At 58.8% G+C, this 27,314-nt stretch overlaps 1 protein-coding gene and 1 long non-coding RNA gene across 2 annotated transcripts in view; one reads left to right on the forward strand and one right to left on the reverse strand.

Moving 5' to 3' along the window:
* Positions 1-27,314, reverse strand: part of LOC115635101 (solute carrier family 12 member 5) — a 101,699-nt gene that overhangs the window by 14,670 nt on the left and 59,715 nt on the right. Inside the window, exons 9-19 of the mRNA XM_030533386.1 lie at positions 22,930-23,097; positions 20,567-20,665; positions 18,586-18,643; positions 13,374-13,548; positions 8,375-8,493; positions 7,794-7,892; positions 7,127-7,246; positions 6,281-6,385; positions 5,764-5,932; positions 2,466-2,661; positions 898-1,067 (exon numbers count right to left, since the gene is read on the reverse strand). Of these exons, the coding sequence (XP_030389246.1) occupies positions 898-1,067; positions 2,466-2,661; positions 5,764-5,932; positions 6,281-6,385; positions 7,127-7,246; positions 7,794-7,892; positions 8,375-8,493; positions 13,374-13,548; positions 18,586-18,643; positions 20,567-20,665; positions 22,930-23,097 (1,478 nt within the window). The remainder of the gene's footprint in view (positions 1-897; positions 1,068-2,465; positions 2,662-5,763; positions 5,933-6,280; positions 6,386-7,126; positions 7,247-7,793; positions 7,893-8,374; positions 8,494-13,373; positions 13,549-18,585; positions 18,644-20,566; positions 20,666-22,929; positions 23,098-27,314) is intronic.
* On the forward strand, positions 9,937-26,899 carry LOC115635102. Its single transcript, XR_003996527.1, has 3 exons — positions 9,937-10,018; positions 10,692-10,698; positions 26,889-26,899. It is a non-coding gene; the product is annotated as an uncharacterized LOC115635102 (long non-coding RNA).

A 27,314-nucleotide genomic window follows, 5' to 3' on the forward strand; every position in this document is an offset into this window, starting at 1 on the left:
CTGTGTTAGTCTGCATCAGCAACAAAAACCAAGGAGTCCTTGTGGCACCTTAGAGACTAACCCATTTATTTGGGCATAAGCTTTCGTGGGTAAAAAACCCACTTCATCAGATGCATGGTGTGACGAACTGGGAATGTTCTTAATGTTTTCTCTGAATACTGTGTTGGTGCCTCAGTGTCCCCATGACAGTTCTTAAGTATCTGGCAGAGCAAAGGGCCAGTGCCCCTAAATGCCTGGCACTCTGTCTCCTAGCAACTGATGGCCTGGGCCCCTCCTCTGCAAAGGTGCCAGCTGAAGGTGTTGGAGACAAAGGGATCAGGTGACCTCCTGGCCCGGGAAAGGGGCTGAGCAGAGAGGAGGGGCTGGGAGGGGTTGTTAGTCTGGAGCTGGCTGGGGACAAGGGTGGAGGGCAGACCTGGGGGTCTGGCTCACTGCCCCCCAGAATGGACCCGGCCGAGGGGTCCGGTTCGCTGTATCTACAAGCTCTGTTTTAGACCCTGTTCCTGTCATCGAATAAACCTCTGTTTTACTGGCTGGCTGAGAGTCACGTCTGACTGCAAAGTGGGGGGGCAGGACCCTGTGGCTTCCCCAGGACCCCGCTGGGGTGGACTCCCTGTGGGAAGCGCACGGAGGGGCAGAGGATGCTGAATGCTCCAAGGAGAGACCCAGGAGGTGAAGCCGTGTGAGCTTCTTGCCCTGAACAAGTCTGCTCCAAGGGAGAGGAGGCTCCCCAAAGTCCTGACTGGCTTGGTGGGGAGCAGTTCCAGAGCATCGCCCGGGGACTACATGACACCCCCCCAATCCCAGCCTGGCTGGCATGTCAAAAGGGAACACCTCCCCCGCTCCGGTCCCAGCCCATGCCCCTGATCCCACCCCAGCCCCCCCTTTCCACAGTACCTTGTGGTGCCGCAGCAGGAAGGGCAGCAGCATCAGCATCCCCCCGTCATGGACAATCCACCAGACGTCAATGTGGCCCTCAGAGAACCGCTCTTGGTTGCCCGGGAACATGGCAAGGTTCTTGGTGACCAGCAGGGCCAGGTGGCCGGCTGTGGTCTCCCGCACCAGCTCTGTGGGGAAGGGCTGTGGGTCAGGGCAGAGACCAGCCCCCTCCCAGCAGCGTGAGGGCTGATGACCCACCAGTGATGACCCTCCCCTCCCCCTCAGGAGCGCCAGGCGCATGCCCAGAGCACTGCATCCCCAGAGAGCACGGCAGAGTCTCCTGGGCTTCATCCTCCAGCCCTCTGCACAGCGCCCAGCACTTCCCTGAGGGCCTGCTACCAACGGGGAGAGGGGCCAGTGCCCTGGGCCGGGCTGGGGCTGCATCCAGCTGCTGCCAACGGGGAGAGGGGCCAGTGCCCTGGGCCGGGCTGGTGCTGCATCCAGCTGCTGCCTTGCCCCCACATACCCGGCACAAGAAGCATCCCTGGCAGCTAGGCGAGGACTCATGACAGGGTGATCACACCTGGCATGTACAATCCATCGTCTCCTCCCAGCCTGCAGGCAACACTGCGGGGGGCAGGCTTCCAGGTGGCTTTGCGTTTGCTCATGTGGGGGTCTGTGGATGTGCACATGTGTGTGCGCTGTGTGTGCACACAGACCTTACTGAGGGAAGCTGTGTCTCAGAGCTGAGCTCTGCATCGAGCACTGGATGCGGTAAGGCTTGAGTCTCTTCTCTCTTGGCAGTGAGTTCTGCGGGCCACGTATGACCCCCATGAAGGCTCTGCCTCCCGCACTCCCCTACTGGTCAATAGCTTCCTGGTCCCAGTGGGATGTCGCTGCCATGGGACATGGAGGGAGCTGGGGCAGAGCCCAGCGTGGCAGTGGCCCAATGCAAAGCAGGGCCGAGATGGCAGAGCGGCTCGGGGTCCCCAGGGAGAGGAACGAGTCAGTGTGTTCTCACAGGAGTGATCCCAAGAACGAGGCTGATGTGACCCCTCTGCTCTTAGCGTGAAATGAAGAGGTCCCCCCGCTGCCCCCCCCAGTAACCCTCTGCAGCCACAGCAAGGATTGCGCTGGCTCTCAACAGTGTCCCACTTTCTGCTTTGGCTCATGCAACCGCACCAGAACCAGAACCGCCCCCCGACCCACAGCCCTGCCGCTGCCCCTCCCCCACGACCCACAGCCCTGCCGCTGCCCCTCCCTCCCGACCCACAGCCCTGCCGCTGCCCCTCCCCCATGACCCACAGCCCTGCCGCTGCCCCTCCCCCATGACCCACAGCCCTGCCACTGCCCCTCCCCCATGACCCACAGCCCTGCCGCTGTCCCTCCCCCATGACCCACAGCCCTGCCGCTGTCCCTCCCCCACGACCCACAGTCTCCTGGACTAATTGAGGGTTTACACAGCACCAGGAACTGCTGGTTTCTCCCCTCCCCTCCTGCTCCCCCGAGCTCCAGATCTGCACTTGGCTGGACTGGGCGGTGGCCATGAACTCTGCTCAGTCAGAGGCCGCCAGGCTGGCTCATACCAATGAAGTTCCTCCAGGTCTGGTGATCTTCCTTCTGCCGCCAGTTGCGCGGCCACCCCACCAGCACCGTGTTGTGCTGCAGGCCGCCGAGCCCGCTGGACTGGATGAGGTGGGACATGCCATCCCGCAGGTTGGACGAGATCACGACCTGGCAAAAGCCTTTCACCTTCTCAGCTTCCATCAGGCGGCGCAGGGACTGCCCCAGGGAGAGACAGGGAGGGGAATTAGCAACAGCACAACAGCACCTCTCCCCTGTGGCACAGCGTCTCAGGGCCGTCCCAGGAGCAGCGGGGACACCGCAGTGCCAGGTGCACCCAGAACCCTCCATGAGCAGGGTCCCCTCCCTGAGTTCCCTGGAGCCGTGGGCCTGGGCAGCAGGCGAGGAAGACAGAGGGGTGGGCAGAAGGAGGGCAGCATGCTGGGTAGGAAGCACATGCTAAAAGCTCACTAATCCCCCGTCAGCCAGGAGTGTGGGGGCATTGCTTGGCACTGCCAGGCATCATGCTGAGTTAGTGCGTGCCGCCCTCACTTTCTGTGCAGAGCTGAGGGGCGGCCCTGTGCCAGAATTATTTACTCACAAAAATTATAACATATCACCAAGAGGAGAAATTGGTTGATTACAAGCTCCTAATCCTATTAGGGGGAAGTGCAGCCGTGCGTGGGTGTGCCTGGCGAGGGGGCTCCCCCGGCATTCCAGTGAGCAGGGCATGGAGCAGCCATTTCATGCTGCTACGGGACATAGCCCTGCCCACTTTGCTGAGCCCCCCAGCTTGCCCCCGCCCCCCTGTTCACAGCCCCCCACTCTACACCTCAGGTCCCCCTTGCACATCCCCTTCCCCCACTCTACGCCCCAGCTCCTCCCCGTGCACGCCCCCTCCCTCATCTCTATGCCCCAGCTCTCCCTTGCACATCCCCTCCCCCACTCTACGCCCCAGCTCCCCCCGTGCACATCCCCTCCCCACTTTATGGCCCCCCCCGTTCACATCCCCTCCCCCATCTCTATGCCCCAGCTCCCCCTGTGCACATCCCCGGCATTCTGGTGATGGACATGTCTTCACAGGCCAGTGAGACAGAAGCTGAGGCTGTCAACCTGTGTCACAGCAGCACTCAACTCCCACACATCTGCCCCCTTTGCTCTAATCCCAGCTTTCCCCACGTGCCCTGCACCATCCCGCCAGTGGGCCCAGCAGGCTGGGGTCAGTGGGACCTGGCCCAGTGGGGACGCCGGAGTCCCAGGGCCATGCTCCGCTGGGGCTGTCCGGTGCCAGCTGCTGTGAGCCAGCTGCGACCCATGGCAGCAGGCAAACCTGACAGTAGTGCCAAGCGGGGGGCGGGGGGCAGATGTGAGGAGGGGGATCTGGGGGCTTTGCGAGGCTCTGAGAAGGAGTGTGCAGCCAGGAAGTATCCCAAGAGGAGGCTCTGCTCCCAAGCCAGCGCACCATGTCACGGAGATGCTGTGTGGGCTGCAGGCCCTTGAAGGGGAGTAGCCTGGAGAGGGGGGTGTCGGTGACTGAGGAAGGGAAGCGGCACCGGGGCCGGGTGTGACTTTGCACTCAATATGATTTTATATAAGTATGCTAATGAGTGTAAATATAATGTAATTGGAATATGCTTCATGCAAAAGGTCTCTTTTACGATATCATTACAAAGCTTATAATCTACTGAGTGTGGTCATCCTATCTGTATAAATGTACCACTCTTGTATATGAAACTAGAAATATGAAATATAACTCTGAGGGCCTATCGTAATTATGCAAAGTGTGGGCCATTAATGGTGGTTTGGAATCTTGATGGCTCCCATCAACCAGGACAATTGACTGTGGATGGCTCTGTTTGCAGCCAGGCCTTCTTGTGAGTCAGGCCGGGAGGAATGAAGGCCTGGGGTCTTACGCTGACACGTGGTCATGTCCCCTGAACTGGAATCCATCTTTAACCTAGTGTCTTTCCATTGAGAAGGAGAGGGTGGGAACCCAGAGTCGGACAAAGGATTCCCCCCTTATGCAAAAGATATATGAAGTGGTGGAACAGAACGAAGAGAAAAGAAGCCATTGTGAACAATCCCCTAGCTACTTCCTGAGCTGGAACAAGAGCTGTACCAGAGGAAAGAATTGTGCCCAGGCCTGGATGGGTCCAGTCTGAGGAAAAAAACTTACTGAAGCATCTCTGAGGGTGAGATTATCTGTACCCAGTTTGATTAGACATAGATTTGCGTGTCTTATTTTATTTTGCTTGGTGACTTACTTTGTTCTGTCTGCTATTACTTGGAACCACTTAAATCCTACTTTCCATATTTAATAAAATCACTTATTACTTATTAATTAACCCAGAGCATCTGGGTGGGCAAATAGCCGTGCATGTCTCTCTACCAGTGTTATAGAGCGTGAACAATTTATGAGTTTATCCTACATAAGCTTTATACAGGGTAAAACGGATTTATTTGGCTTTAGACCCCATTGGGAGCTGGGCATCTGAGAGTTAAAGACAGGAACACCTCTGTCAGCTGCTTTCAGGTAAGCCTACAGCTGTTAGGGGACGTGGTTCAGACCTGGGTCTGGGTTTGCAGTAGGCTAGCGAGTCTGGCTCAAACCAGGCAGGGCACTGAACATAAGAACGGCTTTACTCTGTCAGACCAAAGGTCCCTCTAGCCTAGTATCCTGTCTACTGATATTGGCCAATGCCAGGTGCCCCAGAGGGACTGAACCTCACAGGTAATGATCAAGTGATCTCTCTCCTGCCATCCCTCTCCACCCTCTGACAAACAGACACCATTCCTTACCCGTCCTGGCTAATAGCCATTAATGGAGTTAACCTCCATGAACTTATCCAGTTCTCTTTTAAACCCTGTTATAGTCCTAGCCTTCACAACGTCCTCAGGCAAGGAGTTCCACAAGTTGACTGTGCGCTGTGTGAAGAAGAACTTCCTTTTATTTGTTTTAAACGTGCTGCCCATTAATTTCATTTGGTGACCCCTAGTTCTTGTATTATGGGAATAAGTAAATAACTTTTCCTTATTCACTTTCTCCACATCACTCATGACTGTATAGACCTCTATCATATCCCCCCTTAGTCTCCTCTTTTCCAAGCTGAAGAGTCCTAGCCTCTTTAATCTCTCCTCATATGGGACCTGTTCCAAACCCCTAATCATTTTAGTTGCCTTTCTCTGAACCTTTTCTAGTGCTAGTTTATCTTTGCTGAGATGAGGAGACCCCATCTGTAGCAGTATTCGAGTCAAGTCCCAAGCTGCCAGGGCAGGAAAGCAGGGGCAGTGGCAGTCTTGGCACATCAGTGCTGCTCTCACCTCCTCTGCCCGCTGGGCCTGCAGGTGGTTATCCAGGAAGGTCCCTTCCAGCACGGAGCCCACGATCGTCAGCCCCTTGCCGGCCTTGAGCTGCGAGGTGAGAGACAGGAGCTGCGGGTACACCACGTTCTGCTCCTGATCCACTCGGACCAGAACCAGCAGCTGAGGCCTGGGAAGGGAACACCCTGGGGTTAAACACTGACTGTGCTCAGCCCCCACACCCTGTTCCACACCCACCCCAGGGGATCAATGAGCCTCCCTCCAATGCCTGCCATGCGCCCTGGTCACACAACCTCTACAGCCCCTAGGGCCAGGGTGCCCCCATCCATCTGTACCCTGGATCTCAAACCCTCTGCCCCAACTGCCAGGCCCAGGCAGCACCGCCCCGCCCATGCCCCAGCATGTGAACTCCTGGGCAGGGCTCTCTTCTGGAGCTTCCTGCCCACCACCCACTCCCTGCTCTTTGCCCTGTTACTGGCTAGAGACAGCTCCAGCCCCTCAGCCGCCTCGCGCTCACCTCCAGTTTTTGGTGTGCGGGGGCCCCTCCTCCAGCCGAAGCAGAGCGTAGCGTGCCGCGCTGAGCGAGAGCCCTCTGATGCCATCGCCCCACTCCTTCTCCGCTCTGCCAGGGGAGGGACAGGGGAACTCAGCGCCTAGCAGGATTGGAGGCCAGCCCACGCTCTGGGGGCAGCTGAGGGGTCCTGGACTAGGATGCGAAGGGGTAGGCCTGGCAGGGCCCAGCATCAGGGGTGCTGTCACTGTCCCCAGGGCAAGGCCCTAAGCACTAGAGCGTGAGCGTCCTGTCCCAGGGTGCCACCAGCTCTCTCCAAGGCAGCTGGGCTTAGAGGGGCACCAAGAAAGGCAGAGAGCAGGGGCAGCTCTCAGGCCTGCTCCCTAGGACGGGAGAATGGGGGACCCACTAGGAGCTGGGTGGCTGCTGATTGACTGAAGCTCAGACAATCCAACAGCCTGACAGAGCCTGTGGCATCTTGTGAGCTGGGCACAGCCCTGCCCTGCTGCGGCCCATCTCCCACGTCACTTGGGGCCAGCGTCAGAGCTCCTGCCATGGGCCTGTGGGCAGGCTGAGCACGGAGGGGTTTGGGGACCTCCCTGATCACCCGGTAGCAGAGCTGGGACTAGCAACCAGGGCTCAGGGCTCCCAGTCCGGCAGCCTGAGAACTTGGCTCTTTCCAGCCCAGGCACTGGCTGTTTCCCAGCATGACGGAGTGTGGTGGGCGCTGGGTTGATCAGGCTGCGGGCAGGGCTCCGGGGAAGCCCTGCCCTGCCGTGGGCTCTGTTCAGCCCTGTCGCGGCGGATGCCTGCGCCCAGGAGCAGCTCCCCCGCCCCGCACGCCCCACTCACCCCCTGTATTCGATGTACTTGTAGATGAGGCCGGCGATTAGCATGGCCACGAGCGCGTAGTACCAGGAGCAGATGAACATCAGGGCCAGGCAGAGGCTCATGCCCAGAAAGGAGAGTGTCCTGGGTGGCAGAGGGAGCTCTCAGCCCAGCCCCACAGCACCAGCCTTCCAGCACGCGAAGCCCTGCCCTGGCACCTCCCCCACCTGCCTCTGAGGCACTCCGTGGCCCCACAGCCCCCATGCCAGCCCTGGCTTGCCAGGAGGGAGGCTGCCTGAGCGAAGCGCAGGTCCCGCTAGCCCCACCCAATCAGGCCCCACAGCAGCCAGAGCCGGCCCAGGCGAGACCGGCCTCAGCTAGCATTGCTCCTCCTGGCCTCCATCGGCGCAGCGCCAGGGGGGCAGTAGCTGCCTGCCGTTCCCCACTGTTCAGGCAATCCAGCCCCTGGGAACCAACCTCCCCACTGCACACATGGGGAAACTGAGGCTCTGAGAGGCCAGGCCTGTTCCACATTGCCCAGGGGGCCAGTGAGAGAAGCATCCTGAACTCACGGCTCCCGCTCCCCTGCATGAAGCAGCAGGGCCCATCCCAGTGCATACCAGGGCGGCAGCAGCACCCGTCAGGAAGGGCAGAGCCCTGGGACAGGATCCTCCTGCAGGCCAATACCCACCAGTGGTAATATCGGAACCGGGGCCGCCAGTTGGGTGTCCTCAGCAGTGTCTGCACCGCGCACGCCAAGTTGACAAACATGTAGCACATCAGGAAAAACCTGCAGGCGAGAAAGGGAGACCGTGCCTTAGCCTTTCACCCCAGAGCCAGTGGCAGCCTGGCCCCAGGAACCCCAGGGATGGGCAGGAGGAGGTACCATGCCCACACACTGGCTGTCCCCGAGGGCCCTCAGGGATCCCAGCTGCTGCCAGGATCTCTGGAGGAAACAGCAGCTGGCAGAACGGTGCCGTGGGGCCCTGATGCTGGCCAAGAGACAAGGGCCGCATCCCACGTGGGACTGTCCTCTCCTGCCAGCTAGTGGTGCTCTTGCCAGGGCAGGGAGCGGGCACATCTCCCTGGCACCCCCAGGGGAGCTCTCCTTCAGCCAGGGCCTGGGCAAGCCCAGGCAGTGCCATGCAGATACGGGCATCTCGACGGCACTGGCCGCAGGCTGCAGATCAGCTGGGCAGGGGGCCGCAGTGGGGGGAGTGTCCTGGCTGGCCCAGTCTCGGGGTGGGGGGTGCAGCAGAGCACGCTGCCTACATGGAGAGGATGGGGGCGACCTCGTCCAGGGAGGCGATGAGGATTCCGATCTCACAGATGCAGGCGGTGAGGAGCAGCGCCCAGGTGGGCTCCCCGTTGGCTTTGCCGTGGCCGAAGACCTGGGCAGAGAGCGAGAGAGATGAGCATTAGGGTGCCTGGGGGGGAGGGGGGGTGACACTGCCCATTTCCCATCTAACACTCACTGGGAGGCCCTGGCATAGGGTAGGCACCCCTAACAGCTGGCACAGCTGCACAGCCAAGGAGACAGAACTCCCCAGCTCCCCCAGGACAGAGCCAGGCTGCCCCACCTGGGCACCGGGAAGTCAGCCCTGGGGCTGCCACAGGGACGCTGCACTCAGCTCCGGGGATGGCACAAGACGCACAGGCTGGCACAGGCCCACCCCTGCAGGACACATGTGTTCACAGGGATGTGGCTCTTTCTGGGCACCAGGGGCCTCACAAGTATAGAGCAAAGCAGAGTCCCTGCTGAGGAGCCACAGGCACTGGCACGGGTGGGAGCTGACAGCGCAGGGCTGAGGCAGAGCCTGGGGGCAGGAGGCTGTGACGTTATTGATATAAACTGGGACCATATAGAACACGGTTTGCAACCATGGTCCTGTAGTGGCATCAAATCCTATGTAAAGGGGGTCATATAAGGTGTCCAAGACCAAGTTATGAGTTGCTGGTTATGATTATGCTGTCTGTATGTCTGTATCATTTTGGTAGTTAATGTTATGAATATTGGCTGTATGCTGTCTGTATTTCAAACTTGTGCTGTGTTACTGGGAGAGATCCCAGACAAGTTGGTGTCAGCTCTGCTTAGCCTGCTTGATGGCCCATTAAGGACCATCAGCTACACAATCGACCCATTGAGAGGAGGCAGATACGCCTTGTGACTCAGCAAAGTGTGCAGGGACTTGCCCATGGGACTCCAAACTCTATTTTGCTGTAATTTTCCACAGTAAGAACAAAGAAGTGTTCTTACACCTGGAAGTGCCTATATAAGGCTGATGCCTCATCTCCATCTGGTCTTCAATCCTGCTTCCTACCTCTGGAGGGACTTTGCTACAAGCTGAAGCTCTGCACAAAGGACTGAATGACCCATCCCAGCTGGGGATGTTCTCCAGAGACTTGATTTAAACCTGCAGTTTACTCCATCACTGCTACAAGCCTGAACGAAGAACTTTGCCATTATTGTATGTAATTGATTCCATTTAACCAATTCTAGCTCTCATCTCTATCTTCTTCCTTTTATGAATAAACCTTTAGATTTTAGATTCTAAAGGATTGGCAACAGCGTGATTTGTGGGTAAGATCTGATGTGTATATTGACCTGGGTCTGGGGCTTGGTCCTTTGGGATCGAGAGAACCTTTTTCTTTTACTGGGTGTTGGTTTTCATAACCATTCATCCCAGGACGGGTGGCACTGGTGGTGATACTGGGAGACTGGAGTGTCTAAGGAAATTGCTTGTGTGCCTTGTGGTTAGCCAGTGGGGTGAAATCGAAGTCATTTTTGTCTGGCTGGTTTGGTTTGCCTAAAGAGGTGGAAAAACACCAGCCTTGGGCTGTGACTGCCCTGTTCGAGCAATTGGTCCTGAACTGGCACTCTCAGTTGGGTTCTGCGAGGACCGCATCGTCACAGGGGTCATGGGGTAATGGGGGCTGAGGCAGAGCCTGGGGGTCGGGGGGCCATGGGGTGACAGGGGCTGAGGCAGAGCCTGGAAGCCAGCGGGCCATGGGGCAATGGAGGCTGAGGCAGAGCCTGGGGGCCTGGGAGCCATGGGGTAATGGGGGCTGAGACAGAGCCTGGGGGTCGGGGGGCCATGAGGCGACAGGGGCTGAGGCAGAGCCTGGAAGCCAGCGGGCCATGGGGCAATGGAGGCTGAGGCAGAGCCTGGGGGCCTGGGAGCCATGGGGTAATGGGGGCTGAGACAGAGCCTGGGGGTCTGGGGGCCATGAGGCGACAGGGGCTGAGGCAGAGCCTGGGGGCCATGGTGCGACGGGGGCTGAGGCACAGCCTGGGGGCCATGGAGCAATGAGGGCTGGCACCACACACTTCCCAGCACCACACGGTTCCAACGCCCGTCGATTGGCAGCGCTGCTGGGCTCCTGCTGGGGACAGACCAGGCCATATGGCCGGTGCTGCTCTCCGTTCCCCAGGGAAGCTTGTTGCCTGAGCTGCCCAAAGAGCCCTGTTGACAGGGAGCAGGGGTGGAAGAGACCTGAGTGCAGACGGCTCCACTCAGCACACTGAAAACGGGTGGGTCGCAACCAGGGCAGCTCCCTGTCCAGCCACAGGAGCAGGCCCCCCAAGGAGGCACCAGGTTGTCCCTGCCTCCCGGGGAATCCCCCGAGCAGCCTCAGGCTGTGGGGGCCGTGTCTGAGAGGAGGGGTCCCGGGGAGGCCGAGCCCTGTGTGCAGGGAGCTGGAGGACACGTCTGCTCGCATTAGCAGTAGAGGGGGGTTCCTCAAGTGAATGCTCAGAATATGGCTGGCAGGGCAAAGGAGCGAGTTTAAAATTAGCCTGTTCTTCCCTGTGGGGAGCTGTCGGTTTGGATTTGGAGAGATGAGGTTCTGGGAACACATCTTCAGCGAGCAGATGAAATATTAACCAGCACACGGCGGTGCGCTGGGCACAGGCTGGCCTTCCCCAGCACGCTCCTCTCCTGCCTCTCCAAACCTGCCAGAGCTCTGCGACTCCCAACTGCCGGGCCTCCCACCCCAGCTCTCCCGGCCAGGAGCAGGCACAGGGAGCAAAGCAGGAGCCAGACTGTCCCTCAGCCGCAGAGATCAGTAGCTCTGGTTCTGCCTGGCCAGGGAAACGTCAGGTGCCAATGGACAGAGCCTGGGATGCAGACAGAGTGATCGCCCACCCCGGCACCTGCTCCGCTCTCCTGCCCCGGCTTCCTCCCACCCACCATTCCCCGTCACACACCCAGCAGCCTGAGGCCAGCTCACCCCCCAAGCCTGGAGCAGCTGGTAGCCTGGTCCTCCCTTCTGGCTGTTCCAGTCCGGGAGCTTAGCTCCTTGCCCAAACGCCTGGGGACCCATCAGGTGAGCTGCCAGTGCTGGAGTGGCCTTGCCATGTGGATTGGGAGCTGGGTGGGTTGCCCCATCACCAATCTCCCTTCCAGGCTGTTACGTCAATGCCAGTTCCAGCAAGATCCAATCCAGGGCCGAATCCCAGCACCTCGTCCCAGGACACACCTCACTCAGGACAGGGCAGCTGGGAGGCAGGAGCTGCCCTGCAAGCAGGCCCAATCCCCAGCTGCCAGGCAGCTCTCGCACACAGGACCGGGCCTGCTTCACTAAAGTCTCATGCAAATGGGCCATGGTGCAAGCTGGGACACAGATATGCTGCGCAGAAGCTGCCAGACCATGCTGGCTGCTGCTCGGCTGGGCACACTGGATCGCCAGAGAGTGGGCCGGGGGCTCACTCAGGGATCCGGCCTTGGAGCAGCACTTCCTTTGTCACAAACCGTGTCAGCAGCCCGGCCTCCCTGCAGACACCCGGCCTACGCCACGGGAGGCACATCTGAGCTCAGCCCCTCAGGAGGGGTTCAGACAAGATGAAGGTGACTTTGCTCCTGTGGGAGCCAAGAACCTGCCAGTTCCCTGTGCAGCTGGCAAGGCCCCAGTAGGACAAAGTGGGAATTTTCTGTCTTATTTTTATGAATGCTGTGTGTGCCTCAGTTTCTCCTGTGTTGTTACCGGGGTAGAGGAAAGACTGTTGCTCTCAGGGCAGGCTAAGAGACATAGGTATGAATGATGTCTAGCTGTCTGAGCCTGAATGAGTCATTAAAAAGGACTGGATGAGGCTGATCCCATATTAATGCAGAATCTGAGAAGATAATGGCAAACCGAATCACCAGGACGAGGCCACCTAGGGCCCTCGGGCCAGAGGGAGACGGGTTCCCACCTCCCAGCAGCACCGGGGCCCCGCAGGGCCGGGGGGAGAGGGGGCTCACAGGCCCAGAGGGAGATGGGTTCCCACCTCTCAGCAGCACCGGGGCCCCGCAGGGCCGGGGGGGGGGGCCTCACAGGCCCAGAGGGAGGTGGGTTCCCACCTCTCAGCAGCACTGGGGCCCCGCAGGGCCGGGGGGGGGGGGGGCTCACAGGCCCAGAGGGAGACGGGTTCCCACCTCTCAGCAGCACTGGGGAGGCCCAGAGGGAGACGGGTTCCCACCTCTCAGCAGGGGAGATGGGCAGACCCCAGCTCGAGAACCCAGGACAAGGATGAAGCGAGGAGGGGCTCAGCGTCGGCTGCCGGAAGGAGTCGGGGCTCTCACCTGGGAAGTGACCCAGCAGCTCCGACAGAGACCCAGAGCCTGAACACGGAGGTCTCTGCAGCGTGCCTGGCCTTGGGGCTCCCCAGAACAGTCGGTGCTTCAGCCTCCCTCTCTCTGGGCCACCCTACGGCCTCCCTGTGCCGTGTCCGGGGGACGAACAAACCCGCCTGTTGTGCCAGCGCCGTGCGAGTGTCACTGGAAGGCTGGGCAAGGTGTGGTCAGCCCGGCAGGGCGCACGAGTCTCTGCCAGGGGCTGGTTCAGTGGGACTGGCTGAGTGGAGCTCACAGTGCCAAGCAGGAGGGCGGGAGCCCTGGAGGTCCTGTCTAAGGAGGTGGGGGGGGGGGCTGCACAGCCTGCCCGGGGCAAGAAAAGGAAAATCCCGGGTGGCTGGGGGGCCTGGCACTGACGGGATCTGTCCTAGAGACTGTTCCACGGCTGGGAGCGTAGCACCGATCCTGGGCATCCAACACCCCATCTCCATCCAGGCAGAGGAAGCCTCTGCTTGGAGGACAAAGGGCCATAGGGAGAGACCTGGAGACAGGGCAGGATGCTCTCTGGCGATGGGCATGGCAGTGGAGGTGGTCACTGCTGGCAGCCTGCAGCAGGTCAGCCCCAGGTGAGAAGGGCATGTGCCAGCCCCATCCCGGGCTCCTTAGGGAATGCCCATGGAACAGAGCCGGCGTTAGCTGCAGTGCAGCAGGTCACTTACCCTCAGGAAGGGGACGATCCCGTCCCGGGAGATAGCCTGGAGGAGGCGGGGGGCTCCTGTGAGGCTCTGCAGACCTGCCCCACACGTGGAGAAGAAGGATCCGATGACAATCACCCATGGAGACGGCCAGGCGAGGGTTCCAACCACCAGGTTCCCATTGACAGCCTCGCCAAACCTGCAAGGCACCAAGCGTTACTGGGGCAGGGCCGGCTGCCATGATCTGACCTCCAGCCCTAGGGCTGCCCCTCAGAAAGCAGCAGGGATAGTCCAGCATGACCAGCTGTAATTGGCTTGGCGAGTCAGTCACCTGACCAGTTATCACCATGGTCAAATATCATAAAGTACTCCTGCAAGAATGCCCTGCTGCAGCAGTGCCCTTCCTCTCGGCATGCATCACGGTGCCATCCCGAGCTAGCTCACGTCAGTGTCCTGAGCACCCACCTGGCTCCCAGCTCCCGCCGCCTGTTGGGAGAAGGGGGCACCCATGAGAGTTGAGCAGCTGCCTTGCCTGGGCCTTCCTGGAAAACACTGCATGTGGGAATGTTCACCTTTGTCTGTGGATCAGGGCCTTCCCCCAGGGGGTTTACAAAGCAAGTTGAATGTCCCTGCCCCATGAGCATAGTTGGGGGGGATTGCTCCCCTCAAAGTGCAAGCCTCGGACAGACGTGGAACTCGTCCCCCCCCCGCCCCCCGGAGAACTCAAGCTACGCCCATGCCCGCCCCGCAGACTGACAGCTTGCAGTGAGGAGCCAAGCATACAACAATGGCCCCGGAAGGGAGTCCGGTCACTAACCCGGCTCCCCAGCACAGAGGGAGAAGCCGCCCACTTTGCACAGCCATTGAGCAGTGCCAAGAGCTGCCCAGCAGTTGCCTGCCTAGCACCCGTGCATGGGGATTTGGCTTTGATAGCCATTATGTGTTTGGTTTGTTTCTGGTTAATTCATTTTCCTTTTGTAACAGTTCAGCCAGGAGTAACATTCGCTATCGACACATTCCCATTTCAAGGCTAAGCTCAGCTAGCTCAGAAAGGCAACGCGGCACCACCAAGGATTGGTCCTGGCTTTAGATCTTTAGTTCATCGCATTTTTCTGAGTTAAAATAACTCCATTAAGTAACTTGGGTTTTGCTGAAGGTGAAAGTACCTAGGGGTTGCTCCACACTAGACAGTTCCCTCCACCCAGCTCCATGTGAAAACCTCTCACCCTGAGCAGCGTAGCTAAGTGGCCTGACCCCGGTGCAGACAGCACCAGGTCACTGGGAGAATCCCTCCGGCGACCTAGCTCCGGCCTTTCGGGGCCATGGAAGACTCCTCCCCTCAGTGGAGGCAGCAGCTGCGCTGCAGCGGCTCAGCTGTGCAGCTGGAGCATTTCACATGCAGACAACCCCTAAGGCTGAGCCAGTGGAGACCAGAAACCTTTCTGTCCCTGCTCTGTTCTAAGAGCTTCTCCATGACTTGACCAGTCATGTTTGGACGGGTTCATTGTCGAGCCCTGAGCTTTAACCCGAGCAGCCTGGGCCGGCAGGTCCCAGGGAGCCATGGAGCGAGCAGATGGCAGGGAGAAGAGAGAGCAAAGGCGCCGTGAGGGAGGGGGGGCAGCAGACACTCTAGTAACAGCCCCCAGCCCCAGAAGCCTCACAGTGCTGCAGATCTCAGCAAGCTTGGCTTCCCAGCCTCATCTCCTGGTGGGGAAACTGAGGCTGCAGCAGGAGCTGGGAGGGCATAGCCCAAGGCCATTCCCCCTGGGACCCAGACCTCCCTATAGGGCAGAGAGGGGCTCTGCTTTCTCTGACAGAGGGAAGCCAAGCCAGGCTGCACATCATTTGGATCATGTTTGTGTTGGCGACCCAGAAGCGTCACCGCAGCACGACAGGCAGCGCTGCCCTAGATACACAAATTCAGGCTGCATGGCAGCTCCCGGCGAACAGCCCTCTGCAGCAGCAGGATTAGCGGGAAAAACCAGAGCAGAGACATGGCAGAATCAGCCCAGGGGAGGGGGGGTACAGGGGGATGGGACAGGATGGACACAGGAACCCCCCACAATGCCTAGCTCCAGGTTTAGCCTCTGGGAGCATCGGGGCCACTGTCCAAGGGGGTTCGATCGCCCCTCCCCACAGCCACAATTCCCCAGCCAGCCCTCACCTGCTCCCCTCCATCCAAACCCACCACTCCCTCCTCCTTCCACCCCCCTACTACTCCACCATCTATCTGCTCCCCTCCACCCATCCCATCACCCCTTACCCACCCCTTCAATCCAAACTGCCCCCTCCACCCAGCTGCCCTTCACTCGGTCACCCCCCAACCTGTTCCCCTCCACCTCCACCCCCACCCAAACCCACCCCCCCTCCACCCAGTCACCCTCTATCCAATGATACCAGTCAGCTCTGTGTTCTTGGGGAACCAGAGCGCAGTAGCAAGCCTGTCTGACTCATGAAAGACACCCCCACCAGCCTCTGCTTAAACCAAAACCTATCAGAAAAAAAGACTTGCAGAGAGCAGTGAAGGTCGGTGGGAGAGACACCTAGACCCCTCCTGACAAGGGTGACAAGATTAAGACATCTCCATTAGCATACAGAATGGAGAGCAGAGACAACTCCCCTAGCCTCATCTGCATGAGAGATGGGACAGGGAGACATCTCCATTGGCATACAGAATGGAGAGCAGAGACAACTCCCCTAGCCTCATCTGCATGAGAGATGGGACAGGGAGACATCTCCACTGGCATACAGAATGGAGAACCGAGAACCGCACTGAACTCTGGGAGCAGAAAAAGCAGGGACGCACTGCATCATGGGAATCTCTGCTCCTGATGCTAGTAAACCTACGCCTGCCTACACCCAGCTCAGCAGCTATCAGAACAATTCTAGTAAGGAATCCTTGATTGGTACCCAAAATACTGAAGCAGCCTAGTTGCATTGTGAGCTCCCTGGAAGAAAACACCACCCATAGCCAAGAGTGATCAGCTCCTATAGTCTAGTCTAAAGAAACCCTTGAGTCATCACCTTACCTATAAACATATCTAGTGTTCTCCCTTGGACCATTGTATTTTCTCTACCGAAATCCCCACTCACCCTCCAGTCGGGGTTCTGATGCTTAGATCCAAACTCTGCATCAGTTCCACTGGGACTCCATCTTCTCCTGATTGATCGTGCTGGGGGCTCTGCCTGTCTCCTGCCCTCAGGACCCTGAGCTACCACCATCATGTGGGGACCCCAACCAGTTCAAGCTTCAGGGAGTGGTGAGATCCCCCTCTTTCTCTCTCTCTGTTTTCCTTTCTACCTTAGGTATTAACCTTTAATAATGTAGATTGGGTTGGTTTAGCGTCCTTGTGCAGTTATCACCAGTATTCAATAAATAACTTGTATGGTTAAGCTGGTTGCTTCTCTCTCTCTTGCTGAACTTTCCTGTTTTGTGTTTTTAGCTCCCCCCATTCACACTACAGCAACGCTTCTTCTACCTAAGCTAAAGATCCCCGCAGCGCCCAGAATCCTGCGGGGTTTGCTCGTCAAGTAGGTTCCTGCCAGTACCTTGTGATGTGAGAGTGGGGACAGGGACGTGCTGAATCTGGGACACAGAAGAGTAACAGCTTGGAAGTGCTGCTTGACCCAGTCCATGGAGCCCAGGGGCAGATAAGGGGGGGCAGCTTGGAAGTGCTGCTCCATCCAGCCCAGGGAGTCAGAGACATAGAAGGGGTCAGCTTGACAGCGCTGATTGACCCGACTCTGTTAATGGGTGGGTGGGTGGGTGGGTGTGTTCTGGGGCTGGAGGAAGCCCAGCCCTGGGGAACCCAGGTCCTGCAGGGTAGCTCCAGTGAGCTCCATGTGAACACACAAGTAACACATTGACAGAATTACAGACACACACACACACCCAAGAAAAGTAACCCGAGTAAATGAGCATATCCCAAAATAACGGGCAAATCTGGTAACACCAAGCACGCCCTCCATACAACCACCGCCCCCAGCCAGCCCCCATCCTGTTCCCCTCCACACCCCCCCCCCCCGTCACAAACAGATCAGTAAGAGTTATTAGCACAGAAGTACTTCATATCTCTTTTGCCTGTAAAGGGTTAACAAGTTCAGTGAGCCTGGCTGTCACCTGACCAGAGAAGCAATCAGGGGACAGGAGACTTTCAAATCTTGAGGGAGGGAAGTTGGTGTGTGTGCTGTTAGTGTTTGGTTGTTGTTCTCTCTGGGTTCTGAGAGTGACCAGACGTGCAACCAGGTTTCTCTCCAATCTCTCTGATACAGGCTCTTATGTGCTCAGAATAGTGAGTACTGGGTAGATAAGGCGAGTTAGGCTTATGGTTGTTTTCTTTATTTCCAAATGTGTATTTGGCTGGGAGGATTTTAATTTGTACTTGTATCCTTAGGCTGGGAGGGTGTTCCCAGTGTCTATAGCTGACAGACCCTGTAACATATTCCATCTTAAATTTACAAAGATAATTTTTACTGTTTTTTCTTTCTTTAATTAAAAGCTTTTCTTGTTTAAGAACCTGATTGTTTTTTTATTCTAGTGTGAGACCCCAGGGGACGGGGTCTGGATCCACCAGGGAACTGGTGGGGCGAAAGGAGGGAAGGGGGAGAGAAAGGTTAATTTCTCTCTGTGTTAGGATTACTTTCTCTCTCAGGGAGAGTCTTGGAGGGGGAGAGAGAAGGAGCAGGGAAGGTGAATTTTCCTCTCTGTTTAAGATTCAAGGAGTTTGAATCACAGTGATCTTCCAGGGTCACCCAGGGAGGGGAAGCCTGGGAGAGGCAATGGTGGGGGAAAGGGTTTACTTTCCCTGTGTTTAGATCCAGAGGGTCTGGGTCTTGGGTGTCCCCGGGAAAAGTTTTGAGGGGACCGTGTGTACCAGGCACTGGAATTCCTGGTTGGTGGCAGCGCTACAAGTACCAAGCTGGTAATTGAGCTTAGAGGAATTCATGCTGGTACCCCATCTTTTGGACGCTAAGGTTCAGAGTGGGGTATTATACCATGACACCCCCCAAACACACCCTCCCTCCCCCCAGCCACCGTCCACTCAGCCAACCCCACCCATCCCTTCAATCCAAACTGCCACCGTCCATCCACCCAGCCACCCTCCATCCAACCACCGCCCCCAGCCAGCCCCTATCCTGTTCCCCTCCCTCCAAGCCCACCTTCCCTCCCCCCAGCCATTCTGCATGCACAGCCCTGTCGCCCCCCAACACCCCACTGTCGGGCAGCAGCACTCACTTGTCACGGAGGACGACCCCCTCGATACAGGCACCGAAGAGAATCACGGAGCTGATATCTGCAGGTGGTGAAGGAAAGACCAAGCTGCAGACCCCCCCCCCCGCCACCTCCTGTGCCTGGGGACCGCCAAGTGCAGCCACAAGGAGTAGGGGACCCACGGCCACAGGGCTGAGAAGAGAGGAGCAGATGGCAGGTCTGGCACCCCATGGAGCAGAGTCTTGTCCAGGGCCGTGGAGCTCCCTGGGGCCCAGGGGAGCATGGCTGGTCTCCATGGCAGAGAAGAGGAGCGTGGGGAAAGCTCTGAGGACACGGCCCCTGCTGCAGAAACTCCCCTCTGATGGAGCCTGGGGGACACGAGAGCACTCAGCACCCGTCCTGCCCGCTCCGACCCACACAGGGGCCATGGGGACCTGAGAGCACCCAGCATCCACCCTCATTGCTCCGACCCGCAAAGGGGTTGTGGGGACACGAGAGCGCCGGCACCCACCCTGGCTGCTCCGACCCACACAGGAGCCATGGGGACACAAGAGTGCCTGGCACCCAGCACCCGTCCTGGCCGCTCCAACCCACATAGGGGCCGTGGGGACCCAAGAGTGCCCAGTACCCAGCATGCACCCTCACTGCTCCGACCCACACAGGGGCTGTGGGGATACGAGAGCGCCCGGCACCCAACACCTATCCTGGCCACTCCAACCCACACAGGGGCCGTGGGGACCCAAGAGTGCCCAGTACCCAGCATGCACCCTCACTGCTCCAACCCGCACAGGGGCCGTGGGGACACGAGAGCGCCCAGCACCCAGCATCCACCCTCACTGCTCTGACCCGCACAGGGGCCATGGGGACACAAGAGAGCCAGGCACCCGCGCTAGCCACTCTGACCCACATAGGGGCCGTGGGGAACTGAGAGCGCCCGGCACCCACCCTGGCCGCTCCGACCTGCACAGGGGCCTTGGGGAACCGAGAGCGCCTGGCACCCACCCTGGCTGCTCCAACCCGCACAGGGGCTGTGGGGACAGGAGAGTTCCCAGCACCCACCCTGGCCGCTCCGACCTGCACAGGGGCCTTGGGGAACCAAGAGAGCCTGGCACCCACCCTGGCCGCTCCGACCTGCACAGGGGTCATGGGGACCCGAGAACGCCCGGCACCCAGCATCCACTATCACTGCTCTGACCCTCACAGGGGCTGTGGGGACCTGAGAGTGCCCGGCACCCAGCACCCACCCTGGCCACTCAGACCCACACAGGGGCCATGGGGACCCGAGAGCGCCCAGCACCCAGCACCCACCCTGGCCACTCAGACCCACACAGGGGCCGTGGGGACACGAGAGCGCCCAGCACCCAGCATCCACCCTCACTGCTCTGACCCGCACAGGGGCCATGGGGACACAAGAGAGCTAGGCACCCGCGCTAGCCACTCTGACCCACATAGGGGCCGTGGGGAACTGAGAGCGCCCGGCACCCACCCTGGCCGCTCCGACCTGCACAGGGGCCTTGGGGAACCAAGAGAGCCTGGCACCCACCCTGGCCGCTCCGACCTGCACAGGGGTCATGGGGCCCGGCACCCAGCATCCACTATCACTGCTCTGACCCACACAGGGGCTGTGGGGACCTGAGAGTGCCTGGCACCCAGCACCCACCCTGGCCACTCAGACCCACACAGGGGCCATGGGGACCCGAGAGCGCCCAGCACCCAGCACCCACCCTGGCCACTCAGACCCACACAGGGGCCGTGGGGACACGAGAGCACCCGGCACCCACCATCACTTCTCTGACCCACACAGAGACTGCAGGGAGACGACAGCGCCCGGCACCTAGCACCCACCCTGGCCACTCAGACTTGCACAGGGGCTGTGGGGACACGAGAGTGCCCGGCACCCAGCACCCACCGTCACTGCTCTGACCCACACGGGGGCTTGTTCAGACGCAGACAAGACCCTGTCCCTGCCACCTTGTTCTTGCCCTGGACCCTCTGCCAAGGATACAGACAGCAGACGTTGTGGCAATGGCCAGGATGGTCCCTGTGGGGATGGATTTCTGAGCATCGCGCAGGTCTCCTGATCGGTTGGAGCCGGCCATTATACCTAGGGAAGACAAGGGAAGGTGCTATGGGGCACCATGCCATGGAGGGGCACATGGGAGTGCAGAGCCCTGAGCAAGGCCACCGAGCGCAGGTCCCTTCCCCAGGGCGCTGGGCTCCAGTCTGGCTCAGAGAGCAGCAGCTGGCAGGTAAGGCCCGGCACACATGGTACGTGGCCTGGGGGAGCTGAGCAGGCCCTGCCTCGCGGGGGCTGGCAGAGGGGAGCAGGCCTGGTTGCACGGATATTGCTGATCTCCCCTCTCCCCACCCCCTTCCCAGCTGGTTTCACACCCAGCTCTCCATCCGCAGAATCAGGCTCCAGAGGTGCTGATGTGGTTTCTCTCCTCCACCCTTGATTAGCTCAATCTGGGAAGGCCAACTAGAGGCGAGCGAGTGAGGGGCTGTCCTGCCAGGCGCAGACAGGTGGGCAGGGGGTTGTGAGGCAGCCATGCCATGGGCAACGTGGAAGAGGGCAGGGCTAGTCACTGGTGGCTATCAGCCAGAGCTGCCTGGATTCTCACTGCTGTGGGGAAGCGAGGGCCAGGCAGGGCTAGGAGTCCGAGTGGAGCCGACCACGGGCAAGTCTCAGGTGCCTGCAGCACAGCCAGACAAAGAGGTGCCTCAGGAAAAGCTGCCACTTGTAGCATGGCCTAAATTATTCATCGGACACAAGTCCACGTAAAAATCATGAAGGGCTGGTGAGTGAGCAGCATGCCGGGGCGATGCGGCAGAGTGGGGCTTTCCTGCCCTGGGATTCCCCTGACATCACACAGCTGGGCCTGGACCTGGGGTTTCAGTTCAACCCTCCTGGTCCAAACACCGCTGGCTATGGGGTCCAGCTCACGGACCGTGGAGCAGCAGGAGCAGGTGAGGGTCATGCTGCTCCCAGACACATCCTTGTACTACGGGCTGGCTTGGCACTGCCTTTGCCCCAGACCAGGCTGCTCCTGGGGGGTGGTGCAGGGTCTGCTTTGCTCAGTTACTTCCGCCCACAGGAGGGAAGCCAGAAATAGCTGAGCAGTGGTGACATCGACATGGAGGTGAGACATGCTGCCAGCCTGACTGTGGGGCTGGGGGCTGGCTAGGGGAGGATGGGCTCTTTGATCCTCCCCTGCACCCCCATGCAGTCACGCTCCGCACGGGAAGCAGAAATCAGAGGGACAGCCACAGGGTGCAGCTGCTGACAGCAGAAATCAGAGAGCTGTGCAGCCAGCCAGACATGACAGAGCCCCTTGCATGCACACATGCATGTGCAGCCAGCGGGTGCGTACATATACATGGGAGCACATGCACACTCCACATATATGCCGGCACAGACAGACGCATGCACACAGAGGTGTGGCACGGCACACCCACACACCAGCTGGAACAGACAGATGCATGCACACAGAGGTGCACATGGCACACCCACAAACCCACCCGTGTGTTGGCCCAGCACTCACCGATGCATGTACACAGAGGTGCACATGGCACACCTGTGACGAACTGGGAATGTTCTTAATGTTTTCTCTGAATACTGTGTTGGTGCCTCAGTGTCCCCATGGCAGTTCTTAAGTATCTGGCAGAGCAAAGGGCCAGTGCACCTAAATGCCTGACCCTCTGTCTCCTAGCAACTGATGGCCTGGGCCCCTCCTCTACAAAGGTGCCAGCTGAAGGTGTTGGAGACAAAGGGATCAGGTGACCTCCTGGCCCGGGAAAGGGGCTGAGCAGAGAGGAGGGGCTGGGGAGGGTTGTTAGTCTGGAGCTGGCTGGGGACAAGGAGTGAAGTGCGGGGAGGGGCTCTGGCTCACTGCCCCCCAGAATGGACCCAGCCGAGGGGTCCGGTTCGCTGTATCTACAAGCTCCGTTTTAGACCCTGTTCCTGTCATCGAATAAACCTCTGTTTTACTGGCTGGCTGAGTCACATCTGACTGCGAAGTGGGGGTGCAGAACCCGGTGGCTTCCCCAGGACCCCGCTGGGGTGGACTCGCTGTGGGAAGCGCACGGAGGGGCAGAGGATGCTGAATGCTCCAAGGAGAGACCCAGGAGGTGAAGCTGTGTGAGCTTCTTGCCCTGAACAAGTCTGCTCCAAGGGAGAGGAGGCTCCCCAAAGTCCTGACTGGCTTGGTGGGGAGCAGGTCCAGAGCATCGCCCGGTGACTCCGTGACAAGACCCACGCAACCACACGTGTGCTGGCCCAGCACTCACAGATGCACACACACAGAGGCGTGCACACCCACATGTGCATTCGGGCGCATGGCCCCGGCACCCAGCGGCTGCAGCTCCTACCTGTGACGGACGGGAAGTAGATGCCCACCAGCAGGGTGAAGTATGAGGTCATGTCGCTGAAAACGTAGGGCTGGTCCATGTCGACAACGGCATCTGCGAGGGCCACCGAGGGCATCCCCTGCTTCTCCACAATCACACCCTTGGTCAGGTATGTGCTCCAGAGATTCTCTGTAAGGAGAGCCGGGAGGGCTGGGTGTTCACACGGGAGAGGCCCCTGCTCCAGGGCGCTCTGCCATGCCAGTTCCTGGTGCAGAGTCAGTGAGGCATCCCCAGACACCCAGCACACAACCCAGGAGACTCCCTCATCCCTGCGCTCAGGAACGCAGGCAGTGTCACACAGACTCAGCCCTGACGGCCGTCAGACATGTCAGAGGGGCGTCTGGGAACCCTGCAGTAGGTCCCCCATGATGGTCTCAGCCTGACCCCTGAGGATGTGCCTACAATGCGGCTGGGAGCGAACTCCCAGCCCGGAACCAGATCAACCTCAGCCTGCACCAGTCCACACAAGAGGTCCACTTCCTGGACACTACTGGGCTAATAAGCGATGGTCACATAAACACCACCCTATACCAGAAACCTACTGGCCTCTATAATTACCTACATGCCTCCAGCTTCCATCCAGGAGACACCACACGATCCATTGTCTACAGCCAAGCTCTAAGATACAACTGCATTTGCTCCAATCCCTCAGACAGAGACAAACACCTACTACAGCACAGGCCCAACAAAGAAAGTAACAGGATGCCACTAGCCGTCACCTACAGCCTCCAACTAAAACCTCTCCAGCGCATCATCACAGATCTACAAGCTGTCCTGAAGGACGATCCCCCACTCTCACAGACCTTGGGAGACAGGCCAGTTCTCCCTTACAGACAGCCCCCCAACCTGCAGCAAATACTCACCAGCAACCACACAGCGCACAACAAAAACACCAACCCAGGAACCAAACCCTGCTACAAACCCCAGTGCCAACTCTAAAAAAAGAACAGGAGTACTTGTGGCACCTTAGAGCAGTGTCAACTCTGTCCACATAGCTATTCAAGGGACACCATCCTAGGACCTAACCACATCAGCCACACCATCTGGGGCTCGTTCACCTGCACATCTACCAATGTGATATATGCCATCATGTGCCAGCAATGCCCCTCTGCCATGTACATTGGCCAAACCGGACAGTCTCTACGCAAAAGAAATGGACACAAATCTGACATCAGGAATCATAACATTCAACAAGCAGTAGGAGAACACTTCAAACTCTCTGGTCACTCGATAACAGACCTAAAAGTGGCAATTCTTCAACAAAAAAACTTCAAAAATAGACTTAAATGAGAAACTGCAGAACTGGAATTAATTTGCAAACTGGACACCATCAGATTAGGCCTGAATAAAGACTGGGAGTGGTTGGGTCATTACAAAACCTAAATTTAATTTCCCCAGTACTAATTTCTCCCTACTGTTACTCACACCTTCTTATCAACTGTCTGTAGCGGACCACTCTCATACCACTTCAAAAGTTATTTTTCCTCCTTTCGTATCCTGCCGTTAATTGATTTATCTTGTTAGACTGACCTCACGCTTGGTAAAGCAACCCCCATCCTTTCATGTATTTATATCTGCTCCTGTATTTTTCTCTTCATGCATCTGATGAAGTGGGTTCTAGCCCACGAAAGCTTATGCCCAAATAAATGTGTTACTCCCTAAGGTGCCACAAGGACTTTGCATTGTTTTTATAAATGGTGCAGACGTTATGGCCAAGCTAGGACCCAGGGAGCAGGTGGGCTTGGGCCCAGCTGCTTAGCCAGAGTTGCCACGTGGCTACTGTTAGCACACTACTGCAAGCTCTGCTAGCACAAGTCTGTCTACCCAGCTGGGAGAGTCACTCCCCACTGCTGTGTGGACACACCCTCATAGTCAAAGATCAGTTAACCTGTCAACCGCTTTGTCAGCATTAACTGTGATCACTCTGGACATTCATGATCTCCATATACACATCCAGTCCCTTTGGGATCGCTGGGACCTCCTGTGGCAGTGAGTTCCACAGGCTAATTACACAATGCGTGAATAAGAATTTCCTTTATCAGTTCTGAATTTCCTACCTGTTGGTTTCACTGGCTGTTCCCCGGTGCCTGTGCTGTGGCTCAGTTTTTCCAGTCTAGTTCTCATCACCCTTCCCTAACCCCGCTGGCTGCGTGCGACGGGGGCCCAGCGCTGCCCACAGGATCTGCACCATCGATTGATGCAAAGGTGCTGGAACATTCCCCGTGTTATTCTCCACCCCGGTCCTGGTGCAGCTCTTCTGCCTGCAGCTGCGCATTGAGCAGAGGTCTCCATTGCTGTCTGCAGTGGCACCCAGCTCCCATCCCTGGCAGGTAATCTAGACCCCTGGGAGGAGTTCAAATTCGACCGTCCACCATGCGTTACTGACCCATTCTCCCTGCACCCAGCACCTCCTGCCTGGGGGAGCACCCCCGATGGCACCCTGGGGACACCTCCCCCTTGGGACTCCTCTCTTAGCAGGCCTGTTCAGCATAGCCCTGGCAATTCAGGGTACCCAGAGCCTGGCACAAGGAGGCTTTGCCACCCCCTCCCTGGCTTCTGCTGCGGTCTCATCGCTCTGACAAGGGACCCAGGACAGGGCCACCAGCCGAGATCAGCAGCTCCAGCCCGTCACCACACACACAGCTGATGGGGGGCCGTAACCAGGCCCCGATGGAGGCATCGGGGTCCCCGCACAGGAGAGCAGCCACTGGCAGTGGATCCCAAAGCCAAGAGGCTGGGGCTGAGCCCTGGAACACAGGGAGACGCTCCACACCCAGCTCAGGGCCACGTGCTGCCACTCTAGAAGGACCGAGCATGCAGTGGGTCAGCACCATGGTGCCCTTGAGCCACCTTGGCCAGGGGAGAAGGCCCTGCACAGCCCATGCGCTGGCCCTTTGGAAGATGCTGCAGGGGCTGGCTAGGCATCCCCCTGCTGGATTCCCTATGGAGGGGCCAGGGAGGGATCCCAAATCCAGATTCCAGGAGAGGCTGATCCAGCCCTAGCCCCAACTGGGGGTTCTCTCAGCCCCTCCTTCTGGTCGCTTGCCCTCCCTCACCCACTGTCTCTGCTCCTCGTTCCAGTTTGCTACCCTGCATTGCTGGGAGGAGACTGCCAGCCCCACCGAGCCATCATCGTCCGACACCTCCCACTGCGTCAGCCTCAGCCAGGGCTGCACTCAAGGCGAGCCAGCCCAGCTCCCTGAACCTTGTCTCAGGACCCGGGACCCACTCCGCTGCCTGCCCTGCCGAGTCCCCAGCCCTGGCAGCCCCACCACACCTCCTCCCTCCTGCAGCCAGCAGCCCCAGCACTGACTGTCCAGCTCCAGCCTGTCGCAGAGCCAGACTCCCCCGGACTGGCCAGCCTTTGCCATCCACTGCCCAGTCCCCGAAACACCCCACCGTGCAGGAATCTGGGCGTGCTGCCCACTCGTGAGCCTTCTGTCCTGCCCACTAGGCAGGGCCTGTCCCTGCCCCAATAATCTGAGCTGCAGACACTCCTCAAGTGTTTTCTGAACATCTAGTAAACGAGGGCCATTGAATGCCCCTTATCTGCCATGACAGCAATGACCTGAGAACACCAAGCAGGTTAGTCACGCCTGGTCTCCCATGCCTGAATTCCTGCGGAGAGCCTGCAGCTCCTAGGACAGAGCCTGGTGCCCGAGCTACCCTGGCTCCACTCTGCCACCCACGCCTGCCGCTCCCACCCAGCAGTCACCCACGCCTGCCCAGCGCAGAGTCGCTTCCAATGATACTTCCCAGGATACACAGCCAAGCAGTGCCGTGAAACGTGCAGCCTGGCCCGCCCTCGGGCATAAACAGCAGCGCAGTGACTGAGCTGAAAGAAACCACCGACAGGGAGTCAGGCGAGCTGGGATCTGCGTCAAACGTGCAGGGCCGGCCCCAGGCACCAGCCCAGCAAGCAGGGCTTGGGGCAGCCAAGGTGAAGGGGCGGCACGTCGGGCTCTTCAGCGGCAATTTGGCGGCGGGTCCCTCGGTCCCTCTCAGAGGGAAGGACCTGCCGCTGAATTGCCACTGAAGCAGAAAGTGACGCGGTGAAGCTGCTGCCAAAGTACCGCCAATCGCGGCTTTTTTTCTTTTTCCTCCCCTCACCGCTTGGGGCAGCAAAAAGCCTGGAGCTGGCCCTGCAAACGTGCAACAAGGCCCAGGGAAGAGCGAGGTTAGAAGCTGTGACAAAGTGGGGGGGGTTCTTGGGGTTTCTGTGTCTTCCAGTGGTTTGCATGCACAGGGGGTGGGACTTGGTGTTCCTGGGTGTTACTGGTTTTACGAGGTGAGGGGAGAGGGAGTTTGTTGGTGCAGAGGACCGGAGAGGGACTCAGGACCCCAGC

The sequence above is a fragment of the Gopherus evgoodei genome, chromosome 14 (assembly GCF_007399415.2).
Source record: "Gopherus evgoodei ecotype Sinaloan lineage chromosome 14, rGopEvg1_v1.p, whole genome shotgun sequence".
Lineage (NCBI taxonomy): Eukaryota > Metazoa > Chordata > Testudines > Testudinidae > Gopherus > Gopherus evgoodei.